Below are 21,781 nucleotides of genomic sequence, written 5' to 3'. Positions count from 1 at the left end.
ATCTTAATCAAACCAGAAAAAATAAAATTAAAACCTATTTCCATGAAACTTTTCTTGTAAAAAACTACCAATCTTTTCCACCCATTTTCTGAAAATGTTGCTAACAAGAAATCATTGTACACATAAAGAATCCGGATGGAGAGATGCTTTCATCTCCTTTTGAATGGCTCTTTGACTACTTAAAAAATGGAGAGATTGCAAGAATAACAACCACACTGCATGCTTGGAAGGCACGTGCAACATCCAAATTTGCCTAGGAGATCGTGATAAAATCCGCGGCATTCCAAAAACAAATTGGCTGAGGCTATAAATCACAGCCATGTTAGTTTCCAAGGTCTTCTTTGTTAAGAGTAAAAAGACTAACAGCCATGTTCCACATCGTGTCCTTTTAGTCACATAAACCAAACGGATCCAAGCAAAACACAAAAACCATGAAAAAGGATAGGAAGAGCATTACATGTTGCTGCTACCTGCATGAGCTACACGACAGGAGCCTGACCATAAGTCTGGACAAAATGACACCTATACACAACCAAACTGTTTCTTCACCATCGATCAAGCATGGAGAAAGTTACAGGAGGCTCCCTTCTTGCAATGACCACTCTCATGGAATTTGCACACCCTCTGGCCCCCTCTAGGAGGCATTCCGGAAGAACCTCCTTCCCGTCCAGATGACTGCCTATTCCATGAAGGCCTCTCCCCGCCACGCCTAGCCTCACCATCCTGAAAGCCCCGACCCCCTTCCTTGCCAGAAAACCTCTCTCCACTGTTTTTCTGTGGACTCCCCCACGTGTCTGAATTTCCTGCAGATGATTTCCAACCCACGTCTGCATCTCCCCGACCGGCTGTTCCCCAGCCTGCATTTGAATTCCCCCGCTCGGCTGTTCCCCAACCTGTGTTCATGTTTCCTTGTGCTGCTGATCCCCAGCTTGTGTTTGCATTCGCTTGTTTCGATGTTTCCATTGCAGCTGCTCCTGAACCCGTGTTTGTATTTCTTTGCCTCGATGTTTCCCATGCAGCAGTTCCCGAACTCGTGTTCGTCTTTCCTTGTGTTCCCCAGTCTGTATTTGTCTTTCCTTGTGTTGAAGTCTCTGCAGCTGTTCCTGAACCAGTGTTTGCATTTCCTTGAGTTGCTGTTCCCCAGCCTGTGTTTGTAGTTTCCTGTTTTGGTGTTCCCCATGCTGCTGCTCCTGAACCTGTGTTTGTATTTCCCTTTGTTGTCTCCCAGCCAGTGTTTGCATCTTCTTCTGTTGATGTTTCCCATTCAGCAGCTCCCGAACCTGTGTTTGTATTTCCTTTTGATGTTTCCCAGACTGTGTTTCCATTTCCTTTTGGTGATGTTTCCTGTACGGCTGCTCCGCAACCCGTGTTTGTATTTCCCTGTGTTTCTGTTCCCCAGCCTTTGTTTGTATTCCCTTCCATTGATGCTTCCTGTGCGACTGCTCCCGAAGCCTTGTTTGTATTTCCCTGCATTGCTGCTCCCCACCCTGTCTTTGTATTTCCTTTTGATGTTTCCCAGCCTGCATTTGCATTTCCTTCTGTTGATGTTTCCTGTACGGCTGCTCCGCAACCCATATTTGTATTTCCCTGTGCTGTTGTTCCCCAGCCTGTGTTTGTATTTCCTTCCATTGATGCTTCCTGTGCTGCTGCTCCCGAAGCCTTGTTAGTATTTTCTTGCATTGCTGCTCCCGAAGCCTTGTTTGTATTTCCTTGCATTGCTGCTCCCCACCCTGTCTTTGTATTTCCTTGTGCTAAAGTTTCCTGTGTGGCAGTTCCCCAACCAGTGTTTGCATTTTCTTTCGGTGATGCTTCCCGTTTTGCAGTTCCCGAGTTTGTATCTCCTTGTGTTGCTGTTCCCCAGCCTGTGTTGGCGTTTCCTTGTGTTGATGCTCCCTCTGCAGCTGTTCCCCAACCCATGCTAGTATTTTCTTCTGTTGCTCTTCCCCAGGCCGTGTTGGCATTTCCTTTGGCCAACCCCCAACCTTTATCTGAATTTTTGAGTGTTCCTCGTGAGCCGTTATTTGGATCTTCTATTGGCATCGTGGCCCACCCATCTGAAGAATGTGCCTGATTGTTCACTGACGCTGGCAAAGGATCCTGGTTCCCTGAGTCGGACTGAAGAGATTCTCTTGTTGGTAATCCTTGGACACCTGAAATTGGGAATTTCTCTGCTGATACATCATCATCCATTGCTTCCCCATCCACATCAGGAGTGAGGTTGGGAGAACGATCAGTTGATGCACCTTGGAAAATATCCATGCTACCTCCTGGTACTGGAGCAGTGACATCCAAACCACATAAAGGTGCTGCATTGCTTCCTGTAGCCAAATCAGCTTCAGCAGGCTGCTCAACATCCAGCCCAGAAAATGAGGTTGTAGGTCTCGAGCTTTGATCGGCATTAGAATCATTCGACTCCCAGCCTTGTGAGGAACTTCCTGCCCATCCCCCCTTGGAATTGACTGCTGCTGTTTTTGCTGCAGCCCAACCAGAAGAATGAGCTGCTTCTGTTTTCTCTGCAGCCCAACCAGATGGCTGAGCTGCTTCTGTTTTGGCTGCAGCCCAACCAGATGACTGAGCTGCTTCTGTTTTCTCTGCAGCCCAACCAGATGACTGAGCTGCTTCTGTTTTCGCTGCAGCCCAACCAGATGACTGATTTTCTTCTGTTTTCGCTGCAGCCCAACCAGATGACTGATTTTCTTCTGTTTTTGCTGCAGCCCAACCAGATGACTTGGTTGCCCAACCATCAGCACTGCCATTGGCAGGACCACTTGCACTGTCCCAGTTTGACTTCCAGCCCCCATCATTCTGCTGTTTGTCTGTCGAAGTCGAACTGGTCCCTCCCCAACCTCCTCCTTGGTTATCTTCTCCACTCCCAGGCACCACGCCACTACTCTGAGCCTGTGAAAAGCTCTGAAAAGGATCCCACTGAAATGGCTCTATCTGGGAGTTCGCATGCAGTTCGTCAGTCAGTAGTACAGAGTCTTCTTGCCCCTCAGATGTTTTCCATATTCTCAGGTCAGACGGAAAGTACCCGTTCTTGTTCCACTTGCGAAACTGCATCATAGAAAATGGCCCTTGGGTTTTCCCAGACGGGTCCTGGTAGTGCCAAATTTTGTCTGTTTCACTGATGGTAGAAGATACAGCTACCCCTTTTCCTTTTGTAGGCATATTCCAGCCATCACTGGAAGCCGAACCGCCTTTTCCTGGAGAGGCAAGGCCCTTTCCCTTCTGCATAAACCCAGTGTCGCTTGGACTCTTGTGGTCTGGAACCAAATGTAAGATTGATTCAGCAGGTGCAGTAAAAAGGCAAAAATGAATTAAAGATGCTAAACAACGATTGCATTTAAAATCCAATATGAGGAAGTACCTAGTGCATTATTATCTTGATCTCCATGATCCTTGTCAGATTCAAAACTAGGACCCAGACTTGGGTCGGCATGTACTTCAGGGAGTTCCTCCAATCGACGAGAACGCTCCTCAGGTGTGCTCAAGAGTTGTATTTTATCAAGAGAGTCTCTAAGCGTGGAGAAAGGGTTAAGGATTACTCAAGACCGTTCACTAACACTTTATCCATATCCAGCTCAAGTGTTGGAAAAGATAAAATATACTCAGCCCTGCATGCTTGCTGATCAAATTGATGATGTAGAGTCAAGCAGTAAAATAGCAAACATGTTATGGAGAAACATCAATGTGACCTCCAACTACTGAACCTCTGACAACAACTTGGTAGACAGAGAAGTCAAATATAATGCCTAGGGTGTTTGGATGCGTGGAACTTACAACTTAAGCTCCTTGGATGCTGAGTTCCAAGAAAGAGAGATCCATGGATAGGGACATCTTTGCTTTTCTGAAAAATAGAGGAAAAAACACATCTTTCTCTATTTTAGCCCTGTTTTGTGGAACTTGAGTTCTTAAGTGAAGAGTTCCATGCAGCATCCAAACAACAGAATATGAATGTAACAGCTTTAGCAGAAATCTTCTTACACTAAAAGGCAGAATGTGCACAAAAGAAAAGGTTGGTCAAAAGCATTAAGTTTGGAGTAATTTGCTTATTTAACAGTCACAAGCGGAGGAGAAATATAATTATGCATGGGTGTCTAGAGCAAGTTATCACACGAACATCGGCACAGAAAGTTTCCTGCCACAAGCACATAGGTGTGCTTCTCAAAAGAGCATGGAATACCAGCTACAATAACACAGCAGTGCTTCCATTCCAAACCAGTACTTTGAGCTGGTGCATGTGGACATGATAATTGTTCTTTGACACCATTTTTGGGCACTAATGAAAATCACAAGTACACTCACCACCTCTTTCATTTAGGAATTTGATACAATTGTCACACTGCCTCTAAAGAAAGTTGGCAAGGGTACAGAAATGTTAATTGGATAGGGTGTCAAGTAAATCCTTACCCTTGCTCCGGTGGTAGACTTTCAGGAGTTTCAACACCCAGTCAAGGGTTCGAGTATTCATAGGTGGTGAAATCCCACTGCAGCGTGAGTGTGTGTGCGCGTGTTAAAAAAAAAAAAAAAAAAAAATCCACTTGTAGTCAGTGGAATTCTAAATAAATAAATAAAATTAAAAATTTTGACATCAAGACCAAGAAGCAAAAAATAAGAGACGGGTGCACATCTGGAACATCAAAATGAATTAAATGCAAAGAAGTGTTTTGTTAGTTATAGAAAATAGAAGTCCTTTGTGCTCCCATGCTGACAACAATGACAAACTACTGCCACATGAGCATTTATCACAAGAAGCAACAATAGAGTGATGAGATAAAATAAGGTTAACAATATTTAATAAGTGTCAATAACTGATGATGCCATAGAGATGCATTAATAGACATCGACAAATCACTGAGAACCTAAACATATGATGAAGCTAAGAGGCAAACATTCACATGTTGAATATTCAATGAGTGTTCTCCCCTAGTGAAGTTCTTTACAATACCATGCCAAGAAGTGAAGATAAAGAAACAACTATATTAATTTGAATTTCGGGAACTAAAAGTGACTTCTTTTGTAGACTAGGAACAGGAAAAACATCAGGTAAGGGAAAAGAAACGCAGCTACAGACCGAATGGAAGCACTAACAACATGGGAGATAGAACGGAAGAACAAACAGAAGAACTATATTGGTAAGGATACATGACTGAACAGACGATTAAGCACAGTAAGTTAATAGTGCTTGTTACAACAATGCTAGCAACCAAGGGCAGTGTGGCCGTGATGACCTGTGTCATAAATACCAAATAGCATGGAGCGTAGCGTTCGCGTGAGGCGAAAGCTACATAGTGTTTAGCATAAGCTACACCCTACTGCTAGATCTTTCAGCAAGGATGCATTTGGTTACACCAAATATCATGAAATTTCTAATTTGGTAAATTTCATGATATTTGGTGCAAACAAACATGACTTATAATAGGAAAATAGTGAAAAAATGAGTATAAAGATAAAGAAAAAGCAATGGAACTGATTTAAAATTTATTTCACAAAAATTGTTGATAACACTGACTAATTTTTAGTGAAGATGGAAAAAAAAAGTAACAAATCATTGAAAACATTAATTGATTGTAATATTTGAGTGAAAAAAAATTTGTAGCTTAAGTAATGCAGGGGCATTTTCACACCGGGCTCGAGTGGGGTGGCCTGTGGGATGCAGGGGCACACTCGGGGTGGGCGGCCCATGTGAAGCGGGCCCCACCTGTGCAAAGCAGGTGGCTCGTGTGAAGCAGAACCCATGTGAAGTGGGGCCCACGAGGGGGGAGCATGTAGCTTATGCCAATTAGTGTGTATATCAGCAGCCAAAGCAGGAGGGTGTGAACCTCGCTTTGAACATTGTCTGGAAATTGATCACAACTTATGTGCCATGTATAAGAGGAGAAGCACAACCTGGATTTAGATGACAAGGTGGAGTAGCAACAACCCATGACCACATGTACAAAGGAAACATGAGGAAGTTTAAATCCTTGGGAAGACGCCAACTCACATTCTCCCAGGAGTATAGTATTAAGCCCTTAGAACACTTAAGCCAACAGATAAAAAACAATTACATGGTACCCAACTAATCTTCTATTGTCATCTGTCAAGCCATCATGACAAGATTGATTAAAGAGCACATAATATAGTCCAAGTATTATCATACAACTAGCACTTAATCATGTAAGATTATTGAACCACTGACTTGAAGGATATTCCTTTCTACGGCCTTTTTCATTTGCTCGGTCACGAATACGACTCAGTTGCAACAGCTCCGTTTCCAACCACTAGGAAGCAGCACAATTATCATGAGTCAAAACTAATAAGAATGTTTGGAAGTCAGGTCCTGGGAAAACATAAATGGAACAAGACCAACACTTGAACAGAAAATAGCTGAAACCCTTCTAAAGAAATAAATATCAAAAGATAATAATTCTGAAGAATTGAATATAAAAAATTGATGTATAAGAAGCTCACATTATTGACTCTCACTGCTTGGAGATCCATCGCTTTCTCAAGGACCTCTCCCTTCAAAAGTAGTAGCCACAAAATCCTTTTAAGACAACAAAAACAAGAGCATGATATGCCAAAAACAATAGTAGAACAAAGATATAGCATTACCACTGTCAGTCGGCTAATAAGTCCACTCTTTATGCTTTGACAAAAATGATTGCATTCTTCCTGAAAACAAAACACTTACTAGTCACAACAAGTAAACAAACAATAGAATTGACATAGATAGATGAAAAGGAACACATATGCATTGACACATTTTAACATTTGGCACTCCTCACAAGTGGGTTAAGGTCCACCACTCCACTCTGAATGACATTAACCCTGCCCAATCAAGAAGACTTCGACAACAAGTTAGAATATATATATATACACCTCCACCATTTGTCCTTAATTTCCATATTTTTGTTGCATCGATCCACATTGCTTCCTCTTAAGGTTTACCCTTTTACCGGACGAGAAACTAAAGGTTTAGATTGCCTCCTGCCATAGCCTCATCAACCCAGCACATTAGTCACTCTCTTCATTCAGCCTCCTAGACAAGTTCTCAGACCACGCTTGAAAGTCATCATTACTATCATGGGAGATGTCGCTACGGAGTATGGACGAGTAGAGATGAGAAAATTGATTTTTCATGTGATATCCATGCCTTTTGGTAACTTTTAACTCATGGCACTATCTCCAATCACCTTTTTCACCTCACACGGCCCAACTCCTTTTCTGCAACTTTGTTATATGAGCTAAAAAGCAGTAATTATGCAGATGCAACACTAAATTATTAGTTACGCCTTCATACACCAAACATGAAATTTTATCCGAGATAGGGGTAGATTAGGGGCACTCGTGCCTTTTCACGAGTTAATAAATTGTTGGATCTTACCGAGCCTCAATGAGCTGCCTCCTTTGGCAACTACATTTCTGGATAAGATGAGGCCTTTAAAAGGAGTATGCAATTTTGTTTTGGTAAAGGACATGCATACATGTCGTGGAAGGATTAAGACACCATTCTTCGCTTGTATGCTTATTCAGAAACCAGGCGGATGATTTGATGAGAAATGAAGGTTGTTTGTCATTTGTTAGGGTTTGCTAACTTCGTTTGATAGCATGTCACAACTCTCAAGCTGGAAGCCTGTACTGGACAGATTTTCCAAGAACGAGTTCAGCAGAGCTTGATTGGTAATCCAAACCAATGGGCTGGGAATCTTTCATCATTCATTATATAATTCACTTCATCGCTTGTATGCTTATTCAGAAACCAAGTGGATGATTTGATGAGAAATGAAGGTTGTTTGTCATTCGTTAGGGTTTGCTAACTTCGTTTGATGGCATGTCACAACTCGCAAGCTGGAAGCCTGTACTGGACATATTTTCCAAGAACAAGTTCAGCAGAGCTTGATTGGTAATCCAAACTAATGGGCTGGGGATCTTTCATCATTCATTATATAAGTCACTTACCCCAGAATGTAACACATAAAATACTGTTCATCAGGTAGGTGACTGAGAGCCCAAACCCAATTGGAAGCTTGTCAATTATTTAGTAGATCACAATATGAATAAGATTTTCAGGTAAAATCTCATCATTGGGAAAGGGCCAGACATGAATTCTTCTTACAATTCAGGAAAAATGGTTCTTGACTGTACATTTTCATCCTTTTAATTTTTTCTTAATAAATCGCCACTAAGAATTTGCACCTAGTATGGAGAAAAATAAGATGTTATTTACACCATTATCTATCCAATGACCTCATTTCGAGAAGCATATGCATCGGAGGGGAGGATCTGCATGGGAGTTGAACAACCTATAGGATATAGAACATTTGCAGTCATTTGAACATCTATCAAGCAAACCAATCCCAGACAATGCAATAAAACAGCAAGCAGAAACTTACCGAATATAGATAAGCAAAAAAATGGAAATGATTGAAAAAAACTAAAAATTAAAAAGAAAATGTATGTGAACATTAATGTTTAATCACCTCAGAGAAGTCCTGATCTGAAATTGTATCAATAGATATAACCTCTGTCTCGTTCAAATTTAATATCTCAAGCATAGCATCTGTTGTCTTCTTCCCAGTGTTATATGTCTCTTCTGCTCTGCCAGTACCTTTATGCAAAATCAATTGCCATTTGTTATTTTGCGCACCTTTCAGCACAATAAATAATGGTAAAAGAAAATAAATTTGCTGAAGTAAACGACTTGCCAACAACTCGAACAAGCCGATGCATATCTTGTCTTTGATCCATTCCCAAAATCCTTATTCTCACAAAAGAGCCGACCACTTTGTCATGGAACGTATCCATATCATCAATCAAATCCTCCACCAAGCTACGTTGCAGGTAAATTAAATTAATGTTGTGAACATCAATTGATGCATATGCATCAAGATTAGTTTGAGGCCTTCTCTCCCCAATTCTTTTATGTGTTTTTCGTTTCTTAACAGAATTCATTTTAATCCTGGCATCACGGTTGCGGTCAGCCTCTATTTGAGCGGCATCAGTATTTTCTTTCATAAGAAAGTGTGAATCAAGAAGCTTTAGCATTTCGGCATGCCCCACACGTGCTTTCCCAAACAGACTCTTAAGCATCGAATCACAAATTACTTGACTTCTTTTGCATGGGTCACGAAGGTTGTTTCGTTTTATATATTCTAGCAAGAGAAGCAGAACGTCAATTTGAGATAATACGGCTATATTTCCGTCCCTCATGCGTGCAACAAGCTCCAAGAGCTCTTTCGAAGCCCACTCGTCGTCATCTTGCACAGATGTTCCTTCACAACTAAATGCCCCTTTTCCAGTACCCTTTTCATTGGAAAACAACCTTGACCGCTTCTTCATCTTTCTTTTGGTAGATTTATTTGCATCGATACGCCCCGAAGAACTGTCTGAACTAGAGTCATGACCATCAATGACATCATGTAATTTGCCACAAGATTTCTCATTATGAGACGAAACACCCGATTCCTTCCATGGATTTTTAGCTCCAGTAAGCTCTCCTAAAGTAAGGGATAGCTTCCCTTTCAAATCCAACCAATAACACTTAAACGAATACTCCCAGCTATTTTCATCATGCAAATCTAACTTAGCCTGCACAAATATCCAAATCCACAAAAATATAAGCAAAAAAATAGTAAGCATAAAACGGATCTGAAAACATGAAACAGATGCCATTCTTTTCTGATCTAATGCCACAACAAACTCCTTGGATTTGTGCTGTAAATAAACTGTTTTAACCTTCTGCAGTGAAAATATGCGCATTGTTTACACCAGTGGAAGGGACAAAATAATCATGATAAACACAAATGAAAGAACCAGGCCAAACACCAAAGGTGGAATCTAAACCAGGTAAAGAGTTGGCTTATAGATGAAAGGAAAAGGAAATATCAGGCAGGAATGAGCTGAAAGCAATTTTCAGAGCTTCTGTATTGTTACATGTACCAATCACTTCGGGTATAGAAACATATATCGATATCATTGATAATATCACAGATATCAAGGAAAATAACACTGAGGGAAAAATCATGAAAATGGTGGAATTTTTCAGTGGAACTTCAGGAGATGTTAAAAGACACATGTTTACACACGACTCAAAATATTTATAAAAAATAAAAATAAAATAACAAACAACCATACATAATAGGTTTCCTTTTTATAGGGACCTAAACCATACATTGCCGTACAAAAGCAGTGCAATTATATCCAAAACGAGTTTATATCATTCAAATCACACGCACGTGCACACGCGCACACCTCTTGCCTCAAAACCACAGAATTAGAGTTATGAGGCAGCTCGAAGTCATCATCTCCATCAATCAATCCATACATGCACACATACATAAATCCACTTATAAATTCATCCATGCATACATGCATATAGACATACAATCAATATATCCATCCATACATACACAATCCATCCATCCAAACGTGTGTACATACATACATACACGCATGCATCCATCCTCCATCCATACAAACATTACATACACCCAGACATGCATGACACATCTATCAATGCATTCATCCATACAAGAAATAATTAATAAAACAACGTAATTATTATTTTTTTCAAAATAAACAGATTTTTGTCGCTTTTCTTAGTTCGGAATAATTAAAAAATACTTTTTTTTTGGAAAAAGTCTAGCCAACCGTTGGATCGGCCAACACTCGTAAATATATAGAACTTCCACATTATTCATCATTCAACAACATATCTTTTCAAATTAAATATAATTCTTTCTAATTTATATCTTTAAATAAGCAATAATAATTTTCTTTGAAAATAAGAAACTTGTGGGCAATAGTATATGACCACCACTCATCAACATATCAAATTTCCACAATTCATTTATTATTTTGACAGGTAAAAATAGAGGAAATTAAGGTTCCCCCCTATTGCCTCCATTTTCAACCACTCAAATGTTGATTTTTCCACTTCAAATCCATGTCAATGCATGATAATCCTATATAAACATGGGTTTCTATTGCAAACCACGCCAATGTCTCAAAAAATAGAATTCTTATCAATTGTTTCTCACAATCTAGTCCTAGCCCATTTTTGCTCTCAAGTCGTGATTTCTTCCCCTAATCTGAGATTTGATTCAAGAAGACTGATCAAAATCACCTTAGGAACATAATTCACAAAAGAGTTTTGTTTGATTTTTTTTGAATTTTTTAATCGATTTTCCCAGTATTTAGCTGCATACTCTTGGTATTGACGATAATATCAATAATAACGTCAATACTGATGGGGACATCATGCGCACGCGCACGCCCCCCACCCTACGCACGTATTCAAAGAGGAAAAACGTCCCACTATCAATCTAGATCGACGACAACATCTATGGAGGACGTCTTAGTTAGGGGGCCATGCTTTGGAGCATTGGAGTAGACTCGATCATCATAGAGATTCCACCATTGGATCTCATAATCGTGGCCCACTAACCTAGATGATCTAGGGTTTTGAGTTTTGGTTATTATCGTTATTAGAAACATCATGAACGGTTTTGATTGCGTTGATTAGTTGTTATTTTTGTTACTTCGTCTCTAGGTAATAGTCTGCGCACATGGCGCGGCTTTTGGAGTTTAGGGGTTTCTTATAAATAGGCAACCCCATGTAGGTTTTTTTTTCATTGAATTTTATGAATAAAATTCTGCATTTTTTCTTCTCTATTCCTCGGAGTTAAAGAAGCTAATTAGATGCGAAACCCTCCCTTCCTCAAAGAGCTAACTACCGTGGTACGAAGCCACAACCATTGTTATCAAATGCGATCGCATATGCGCATACTGTTGATCAAATCGCATATGCCATGATGGCATATGCGATCCTGCCAAGTATGCCATGGCATACTTTTATATGCGATCACATAAGCGAGTATGTGATTGCATACTGCATATGCGATTGCATATTTCCCAATAGCCAAGAGCGGAAGATTTTTATTTTTATTTTTTATTTTTTATTTTTTCAAATTGGAGAACTTTTGCCTATAATTAGGCACACTCATATCCCCGCCATTTTCACTATTCTTTACTCCAAAGCTCTAAATCTCTTACTCTTTCTCTCTTACACCTCTCTCTTTCTTACTGTAATCTCTCTACAATTATTTCAACTATGTTTATTTTTTGTATTTTATAAGTTGTGCTTACTTTTTGTAAATTAAGTTGTAAGTTATAACTTGTAAGTTGTTTCAAGTTATCCATTTATCATTAAAATTTCTTTGTTCGAAGTTTATAATAATTAGTTATCTTTTAATGTAGCTTGTTGATTGTTTTGTTAAAATTTATATAATATAATATAAGTAATTAAATATATCACTTAATGAAACACTCAAACTATAATTAAATAAGTAAAATAACCCAATCCAATCATGTGTACTAATTAGACGAGTTTATGTTGATCGCATGCAATCGCAAATGTGATTTGACAACATTGGCCACAACCATCCCAAATCATCCCTACCTCCTACACCCCACATTCATCATCTCCCACAGCCTTCCCATCTTCAGATTTATCTTTTCTTTGCACCGAAATTCTCTTTTACAGCAAATTTTCATATTCTGGCCCACCAGGGGGTCGAAACTTCGGCAGAGCACCACGCATATGCAGGACCGCAGATCGACGTAAAACTTGGCATGAGGATGGACCTCCCCTGGCCGACCAACCCCTAATTGGCCGTTTCCAGTTTCGTGGGCCCCATACACGTGCGGACAGGAACCCACGCACGTGCGTCTGGACTGGGCTGCTGTCCACACATGTGGACTGTCTCAGGTTATTCTCTCTCCCCTATTTCACTCATCTCTCGCCTTAAATCCCTAACCTTAGATAATCCCAAATTCCAAGTTTTCCAACTTTTACAAACCCTAGACTTTCCCCGAATTGAAACATGGTGAATCTCTTGAATTAGGGAACAATCCTTTGCAAGAGTGGATGAATCTTACACTCCTTTGGGCATTGTTTGGTTAATAATTTTATTTTCCAGCCCTAAAAGTGTGTAGGCTTGGGCCCGCATAGATTTCCCTTGTTGAATGTTTGATCATATGTGGGACGTGGAATTTTGTGATTGTTTAAAATTGGTATGATCTAACGCTTGAAATCTTGCATGTCATATTTAATGTCATGTCATGCATCAAATTTGGTATCAAAGCTTAGGGTTTTCATAGGGGAATGCATTACATGTTTAGGGTTTAGTCTATTCACGTCTATTTTGCATCAAGTCTCATCATATAGGGCTGTTTAGGACCCATCATTCACAACATGGACTGCTGAATTTTCTGTTGTCAGAAAATCCCCAATTTTCATGGCTGAATTTTCTGATAACAAACTATTTGGGCAGTTACGTTGCTGGAATTTTAGTAGCGTTGTGTAGTTTCCCTCATATAGTCCTATAGGATCATTTAGTCCCATTTAGACCAAGGTGTCCCGTATCGGTATCAGTTGGCGTAACGGTGACCTCCAAAACCGATACGGATACGGGGGCGTAACGGTGATACGAGGGCGTAACGGCCCGTAACGGCGCAAATTTTTTTTTTTTGCCAAAAAAAATGAAAAAATATGGATTAAATCCAGAATATTCTAAGCATTCCAAATATGCATTCATTTATAAATTGGAACATGTTTATGGTGGTGTAATGGTCCACTCTTTGGTGAGAAGTTGTATCGGACAGTCTGATGAATTTATGAACCAGATAACCTGAATTTGACTACAAAATTCATATATTTAATTTTCTAACTAACTACTATCAATGATAGATATATTAGAATGAATGTAATATGAAAATATCTTACATTTAGGTGTTTGCAATTTTTTTGAGGGCCAAAATTCATGCGTAAATAGAAAAAAATATATAAAAATATATAAAATGGCACCCCAAATATGTAAAATGCACATTAACATGTTCTACTATGATTAACACATCATATGGCATCATTAAAACAGCAAAAGAATCATTAAAAAATGATTTTTCGAATTTTCAAAAAAAGAGCCGAAATAAACGCGTAAATAGAAAAAAAAATATAAAAAAAAAATAAAATGGCACCCCAAATATGTAAAATGCACATTAACATGTTCTATTATGATTAACACATCATATGGCATCATTAAAACAGCAAAAGAATCATTAAAAAATGATTTTTCGAATTTTCAAAAAAAAGGGCTGAAATAAATGCGTAAATAGAAAAAAATATTAAAAAAAATATAAAATGGCACCCCAAATCTGTAAAATGCACATTAACATGTTCTACTATGATTAATAGATCAAATGGCATGATTAAAACAGCAAAACAACCATTAAAAATTGATTTTTCAAATTTTAAAAAAAGGGGCCAAAATGCATGCATAAATAGAAAAAAATATAAAAAAATTATTAAATGGCACCCCAAATCTGTAAAATGCACATTAACATGTTCTACTATGATTAACACATCAGATGACATTATTAAAACAGCAAAACATATTAAAAAAAGTATAAATACCTATTTTTGACGAATTTCTGAAAAACGGCCCACCGAGCTTTGATTCAAAAAAATCTGTAATATAATGTGTTTTTATCTCAAATACCTAGCCAAGGTTGGTCGAAATTAGTAGTAGAAGGAGTGAGAAACAGTTTGGAAGCAAGAGGTTTCAAAAAAACAGCAAAAACAGAGCTTAAAATGAGAAGAAAAAAAAAAACTTACCATTACGGCCGTCACACCCCGTAACGGGCCCGTATCGGCCGATACGGGTACAAAATCGGGTAACGGCCGATACGACCCCGAAACGCGTAACGGTTCCCACCGTTACCGTTACATATCGGCCGTGACGGCCGATACGTAACCGTTTTGGCACACCTTGATTTAGACGCATATAGTTGTATTATAGGGTCTTTGAGTTGAGTAGTTGTATACCCACACGTACTGGTCGTGGTTTTAGCTTGCACCCTACACTAAACATAAAGCAATTGCAAGAGTCCATGAACAATATAACTCGGCAGTTTAAGTCTTTGGGTAGACGCTTGAAACAACGTATTGACCAACGCTTTGAACAGCTTAATGTGCGTGTTACCCAACTAGAGACCTCCGCCCGGGGAAAACCCCACCATTGGGGAAGATGCCCAATCTCAGGCAGGTGGTCAGGAGGATAGACAAAGGAATGGAGGTGGCCAAGGAATTGGTTATGGGCGCGCACTCGTGCACCCACCCCACGAGGGGCATCATGATCACTATGACCCAGATGTGCGACTCCTCTAAAGAGTTAGAGTAGAGGCCCCTATGTCTAATGGTCACTTGGACCCTAAAGCTTTTCTAGATTGGTTGGCGGAGTCGTACAACATGTCGGATGCTCGTCAAGTCCGATTTGCCAAGATGAAGCTTGTGCGCCAAGCACAGAGGTTTTGGGCTACCGTGGAGCGAAAGAAAGAAAGGTCGAGGGAGCCCCCAATAGTCCACTGGGGAGAAATGAAATAAACTCTTAAGGAAAAGTACCTCCCTTTCTCCTATCACTTGAGGTTGGTTGAAGAATGGCAGCCTCTTCGACAAGGTTTCATAAGTGTGGCTGAATACATTGAGAAGTTCGAAGAGTATTTGACCCGGTGTAAAGTTGATGAGGATCCCATACTCTTGCTCGATTTAAGACGGGCTTCCGTTCTAACATTAGGAGAGAGTTGCTCGCCAAGGACATAGACACTCTTGAACAGATGTATCAAGTAGTGTTGGAGGTCGAGCAATACCTCAAAACACCTATGTAAAGGCGGTTTGAGCCTCGCGATTCTGGAGCTAAGGCCAACCCTTCTGAGGCTAAGCCTAGCACTGGATATCAATACAAGCCTTCCAGTAGTGTTCAATCTGGGCCTAAGGATGATAAGGGTAAAGGAGTTGTCAGGTCTAGCTCACGCAAAAGTGATACAACTAGGTGTTTTAGATGTCAGGGGTTTAGTCACTTTGCCCACCAGTGAGGCACGAGAGAGGGTACCAAGGTGTTCCTTATTGATGGGTAAGTAGAAGTAGTGCACCCAGAAAGTGACGATGATGAGGAAGAATATGAACCAGCAGAAACCCCTAGTGATGAGGAAGAGGGAGCGCGAGAGTCTGCGACCCTTGCAGTTGTGCGTCGCGCCTTTACACAAGCAAAGAATACCGACGATTGGTGCCGCAACACAACCCTCTATACTCACGCAAAATATGGTGATAAGATCTGCAAGATAATGTGGATAGTAGTAGTTGTACCCAGTGTTCGAAGTATCGGTATCGCTACAAGTTTCGCTGGCCAGGGATATGGAAACAATATCAATATCACCGATAATATCGCTGATAACCGGAAATGCGGGAAAAACATGAGAAAAAGGGTAGAATTTTTAGCAAAACTTCAAAAGATGTTAAAATGCACATATTTGCATAATGGGACCTTAAAAGCATGTGTTGTTGTAAGAAATCAGTCCAACCATCCCATTCAGCCTATTTAACCATCTAACCTCCCATCCAAACATCCATCAATATTGCAAAATATCAACACATGATATTTCACCAAGAAATCATCAACATTGGAAAGGAAACGAAAGATCTCAATATCACGCATGTTACGATATCAACAATATCGAGATATTATCAATATTATCAATGATAAATTGAACACTAAATACAACCATGTGCCCATGGAAAAAAAATTCAATTTTTTTTCTAATAAACAAAATTTAATGATATCAATTCGTTGGCGATATTATTAAAATATCGTCGATACACTTATGATATAAGCATTACCTATAATTTATATAGTCAAAAATATTGGTAATACATTGGCGATATTGATGCATTGGTAATACAAGCGACACCTAGAATTTACATAGTTGAAAATATTGGCAATTACAATAGCGATATTGATACATGGGTGATACTTAGTAATACATTGCTAATACCGGGAATTTTTTATACTACCAGCTTTATCGGTATCGCTATCAGTGTTATCGGTATCGCTGAGCTGGAGATAAAGATAATATCGGAGATATTTCGATAATATCGGAGATAATTCGAACACTGGTTATACCAACGTGGCATCAACTGGTACTGTAAGCCGTTTGGGCTTAAAGCTTGAAGCCCATCCTAAACCTTATAGGGTGTCTTGGGTTGATGAAACTTTCAGTCCAGTCTCGCACCGTTGTCTTGTTCCTATTCAATTTGGATCATATAAAGCCACACTTTGGTGTGATGTTGTCCTCAAGAAGCCTATTGATCTTATCCCCATGTCCCTGTCCCGTAGGTCATCAGAATCTGCAGAGTCCTTTGCACATCACATTCATTCATTGCATCAAGAAATCAGGCGAAAGATCAATACTAGTAATGAACATTACAAAATTTCTGCAGACCAACATAAAAGATTCAAGGAATTCAATGTAGGGGACTTTATGATGATCCGCATCAGGCCAAAGCGGTACCCTTAGGGAACCGTTCGTAAATTACACGAGCGTAGCACTGCACCATTCAAAATTATAAAATAAAATAGTCTCAATGCGTATGTGGTAGATTTTCTACCTTCCATGGGAATTAGTTCCACATTCAATGTGGAGGATCTAGTTACATTTCAGGGGACTGCTGATACATTGTCCAGCCTTACACCGAACCATCTTGATTCCCCAAACATTTCCCTTGATTCATGGCCTCTTCTTGACCCATCTTCACAGCCTCTACCTCCCATACTTACCCTTCCCACACCCAGAGAAGAGATAAGAGGATATTCTGGACCATCAAATAGTATCGAAGTCGGACGGGAGATTTCAAAAGTTCCTGGTCAAGTGGAAGTCACGCCCAACTTCAGACAGTGCGTGGCTCACTGAGGAGAAGCTTAGAGACTTGATCCTGACATCTTGGAGCGGTTCAGGAGTTTTGTTTCCCCAGTGGCAAAATCTTTGCAACCAGGGAGAGTTGATGGAGACATCATGCGCACGCGCACGCTCCCCACCCTACGCATGTACTTAAGGAGGAGAAAGGTCCCACTATCGATCTCGATCGACGACGACATCTATGGAGGACCTCTTAGTTAGGGGGTCGTGTTATGGAGCATTGGAGTGGACCCAATCATCATAGGGATTCCACCATTGGATCTCATGATCGTGGCCCACTACCCTAGATGATCTAGGATTTTAAGTTTTGGTTATTATCGTTATTAGAAACATCACGAACGGTTTTGATTGCGTTGATTAGTTGTTATTTTTGTTACTTCGTCTCTAAGTAATAGTGTGCGCACATAGCGGGCCTTTTGGGGTATAGGGTTTTCTTATAAATAGGTAACACCATGTAGGTTTTTTTCATTGAAGTTTATGAATAAAAATTCTGCATTTTTTCTTCTCTATTCCTCGGAATTGAAGAAGTTAATTGGGTGCGAAACCCTCCCTTCCTCGAAGGGCTAACTACTGTGGTGCGAAGCCACAACCATTCCAAATCGTCCCCACCTCCTACACCCCACATCCATCATCTCCCACAGCCTTCCTATCTTCAAATTTATCTTTTCTTTGCACCAAAATTCTCTTTTACAGCAGATTTTCATATTTTAGCCCACCGGGGGGGGGGCGAAACTTCGATGGAATACCACGCACACACCGGACCGCGGATCAACATGAAACTTGGCGTGAGGGTGGGCCTCCCCTGGCCGACCAACCCCTAGCTGGCCGTTTCCAGTTTCGTGGGGCCCATACACGTGCAGACATGAACCCACGCACATGCGTCTGGGCTAGGCTGCTATCCACACATGTGAACTGTCTCAAGTTATTCTCTCTCCCCTATTTCACTTATCTCTCACCTTCAATCCATAACCCTAACCCTAGATAATTCCAAATTCCAAGTTTTCAAACTTTTACAAACCTAGACTTTCCCCGAATTGAAACATGGTGAATCTCTTGAATTGGGGAACAATCCTTTGCAAGAGTAGATGAATCTTACACTCCTTTGGGCATTGTTTGGTTTATAATTTTATTTTCCAGCCCTAAACATGTGTACGCTTGGACTCCTGTAGATTCCCCTTGTTGAATGTTTGATCGTATGTGGGACGTGGAATTTTGTGATTGTTTAAAATTGGTATGATCTAACGCTTGAAATCTTGCATGTCATATTTAATTTCATGTCCTGCATCAAATACCAGGTACTATTAGAAAGTAATTTTGCTAAAAATATCATGATATCAATATTATCGCAAAGTATCAACAATAATATCGAAAGTATTGTTAATGCCATGAATTTTCTGTTCTTTTTTTGTATAACCTTGGGTATCTGTTTCACTGGGCCAGCAATATCAATAATATCGGTGATACCATGAGCAATAGTTGAAAGAAATAAAATAAGTCAACTACAAGACACATTCTGCTCAAACCACTCAGATAATATGAAAGGAGAAGATTGTTCATGCATGAAACATGATTAATGGAACTAATAAAACCAGGAAAACCCAAGACAGACGCATGCACATGCAAGAGAGGGAGGGAGGGAGGGAGAGCTTCATAATGGTAAAAGACTTAACAGAGCTTCAGAATAGTAAAAGACTAAACCTGAAAATCGAACTAATCTGAGAGAATTTAGGGAATAAAATGTGCCAAAAGAATGCAAGGGACTTTAGGGCCTGTTTGGAACGTCGGATTAGGCGGTATGGAATTGCATTTGGTCCAATGTAAATTCCATCTCGCATTTGAAAACATTATGAAGGATTGGATTAATGCAGGTATCTTATCATCCAATTCCCCTAGGAGATACGATGGGATTTCCGGTGGACTTTGAAATCCACATGAGAGCAGTGATTTAAATATCGACGATATTGGCTGATATATCCCACGATATATCTCGTATCCCACCTATGCGATACGAAACTCGCAAGTAGTGCGATATATCTCACATATTCGATCCGGTGAGCATTTTCGATTTTCAATCCTTTTTTTTTTCTATAGATCATGTTAAATCAACATCAAATTGTTACAAATACATGATTTTTCATGTTTTGCATGAAAAAGCATGGATTGGAAGCTTCAATTTTGAGATTTGGAGTCGGGCCGAGTTGCGGAAAGTTGAAAAAATCAAAATTCCCCACTTGCTCGCAAATCGGTTGCAATCCTTGTGTTCAAACATAAAATCAAACATGTATGTAACCTAATCTAGTGATTCTTCTTTTGCTTTTGAATGTCTTGCTTGTGTTTCCACACGTCTTCTTATATTTATAAATTATATGAATGAACTTTGAATATACTTGCATCAATTCAGTTAGACAATGCATAGATTAGGACCCCATACAAAGAAAACTTATTATGTGCACTTATATTTTGTAATGTTTTGATTTATAAGTGTGTTGATGTGTGTTTTAACAATCGCTGAAGTTTCATTGAAAAAATCGAACAATTTCCCCATGTTTCCAACAACAACGATACATTACGCAATAGAACCGATATATCCCACGCGATAATCGATACGTATCTGTATCCCAAAGGTGCGATACGTAACGCGATACCGATATTTTGAACACTGCATGTGAGCCCCACGTTGATGCATGTGTTTTATCCACAACGTCCATCCATATGCACCCTTTACACGTGACAATCAAGTTGCAAATGCATATAGGTGACCAGCATCAGTTGTGAAATCTGGTCCATTGATTACAATTCCATGGTCCACCAAATGCAGGTTTCACTTAATACAGTGTTTTTCCCAAAGAAAGAATTTGATACGAAACATGGGATTAGATGGTCAAAATATCATGGTATTTCCAGACATATAATCATTGGGTAATAATGGTGTTAATCTCATCTAATGCAATTCAATACCATTTAATCCCGCATTCCAAACAGGCCCAACCTACGTTGTTACCAATGTTGTCAAGTGGCATAAGCGATCCCATGTGACCCAAGAGGGATGTGCGCTTATGCACTGGCATAATCGCATCTGCAATAGCACAGCCCCCCAAACTATTTTATTTTGAAAAATATTTTAAAAAACAGAAAAAAAAAAAATCAAGGAAGACGGATATACATACATATATATATATATATATATGAAAATTTATGAAAAAATACTACAAGTGAAGGTAATTGTTTTTATAGTTTCATTAGACTATTGGACTATATTAAGTCAACTAACAACTACTCAAATGAATGCATATACCCAAAAATGTGAAAAAACAACATATAAATTTTATTTTATTTTTAGCAATAACATACAAATTTTATTGATGTCATTTTAAGAGAGAATGAGAGTAAAAGAGTGTGAGAGAGTAAATGAGAGTAATAGTCTGAGAGAGAGTATGAGAGTTAGAAGACTAGAGAGATTGGGAGATGGAGAGAATTAGAGTGAGAGAGAGTAATTGAGTTGTGAAAATATGGGGTAGGAGAGCCTATTCATAGGCAGAAAGTGAGAGAAAATGAAGCTAAAAGAAGCCCCAGCAGTCAAAAATCTAACCGTTGGGAGGTTACACCATCGCATACTGTACGCCAAGGTGTCCCATATCGGTATCGGTTGGCGTAATGGTGCCCTCCGAAACCGATACGGATACGGGGGCGTAACGGCAATACGGGGGTGTAACGGCCCGTAACGGCGCAAAAAAAAAAAAAAAAAAAAAAAATCCCAAAAAAATATGAAAAAATATGGATTAAATCCGGAATATTCTAAGCATTCCAAATATGCATTCATTTATAAATTGGAACATGTTTATGGTGGTCTATAAGATGTTGCTGTATTAAATACAAAGTGAACTCATGAGTGACAAAGTAAATATGAAATGACAAAAATAAATACAAAAACATTGCTCGCTAATCATATCACCACCAAAAAGAAAATCGTGTTAACAATGGCTACTCA

At 39.5% G+C, this 21,781-nt stretch overlaps 1 protein-coding gene across 1 annotated transcript in view; it reads right to left on the bottom strand.

Moving 5' to 3' along the window:
- Positions 1-299: 299 nt before the first annotated feature.
- Positions 300-21,781, bottom strand: part of LOC131252806 (zinc finger CCCH domain-containing protein 19) — a 44,412-nt gene continuing 22,930 nt past the window's right edge. The window contains exons 4-10 of the mRNA XM_058253531.1: positions 8,691-9,573; positions 8,466-8,593; positions 6,598-6,657; positions 6,454-6,504; positions 6,193-6,263; positions 3,368-3,522; positions 300-3,263 (exon numbers count right to left, since the gene is read on the bottom strand). Of these exons, the coding sequence (XP_058109514.1) occupies positions 556-3,263; positions 3,368-3,522; positions 6,193-6,263; positions 6,454-6,504; positions 6,598-6,657; positions 8,466-8,593; positions 8,691-9,573 (4,056 nt within the window). The 3' untranslated portion in view covers positions 300-555. The remainder of the gene's footprint in view (positions 3,264-3,367; positions 3,523-6,192; positions 6,264-6,453; positions 6,505-6,597; positions 6,658-8,465; positions 8,594-8,690; positions 9,574-21,781) is intronic.

Source organism: Magnolia sinica, chromosome 1 (genome assembly GCF_029962835.1).
Source record: "Magnolia sinica isolate HGM2019 chromosome 1, MsV1, whole genome shotgun sequence".
Classification (NCBI taxonomy): domain Eukaryota; kingdom Viridiplantae; phylum Streptophyta; class Magnoliopsida; order Magnoliales; family Magnoliaceae; genus Magnolia; species Magnolia sinica.
The sequence above is the reverse complement of the archived record's forward strand: the minus strand, read 5'-3'. Positions and strand labels throughout refer to the sequence as shown.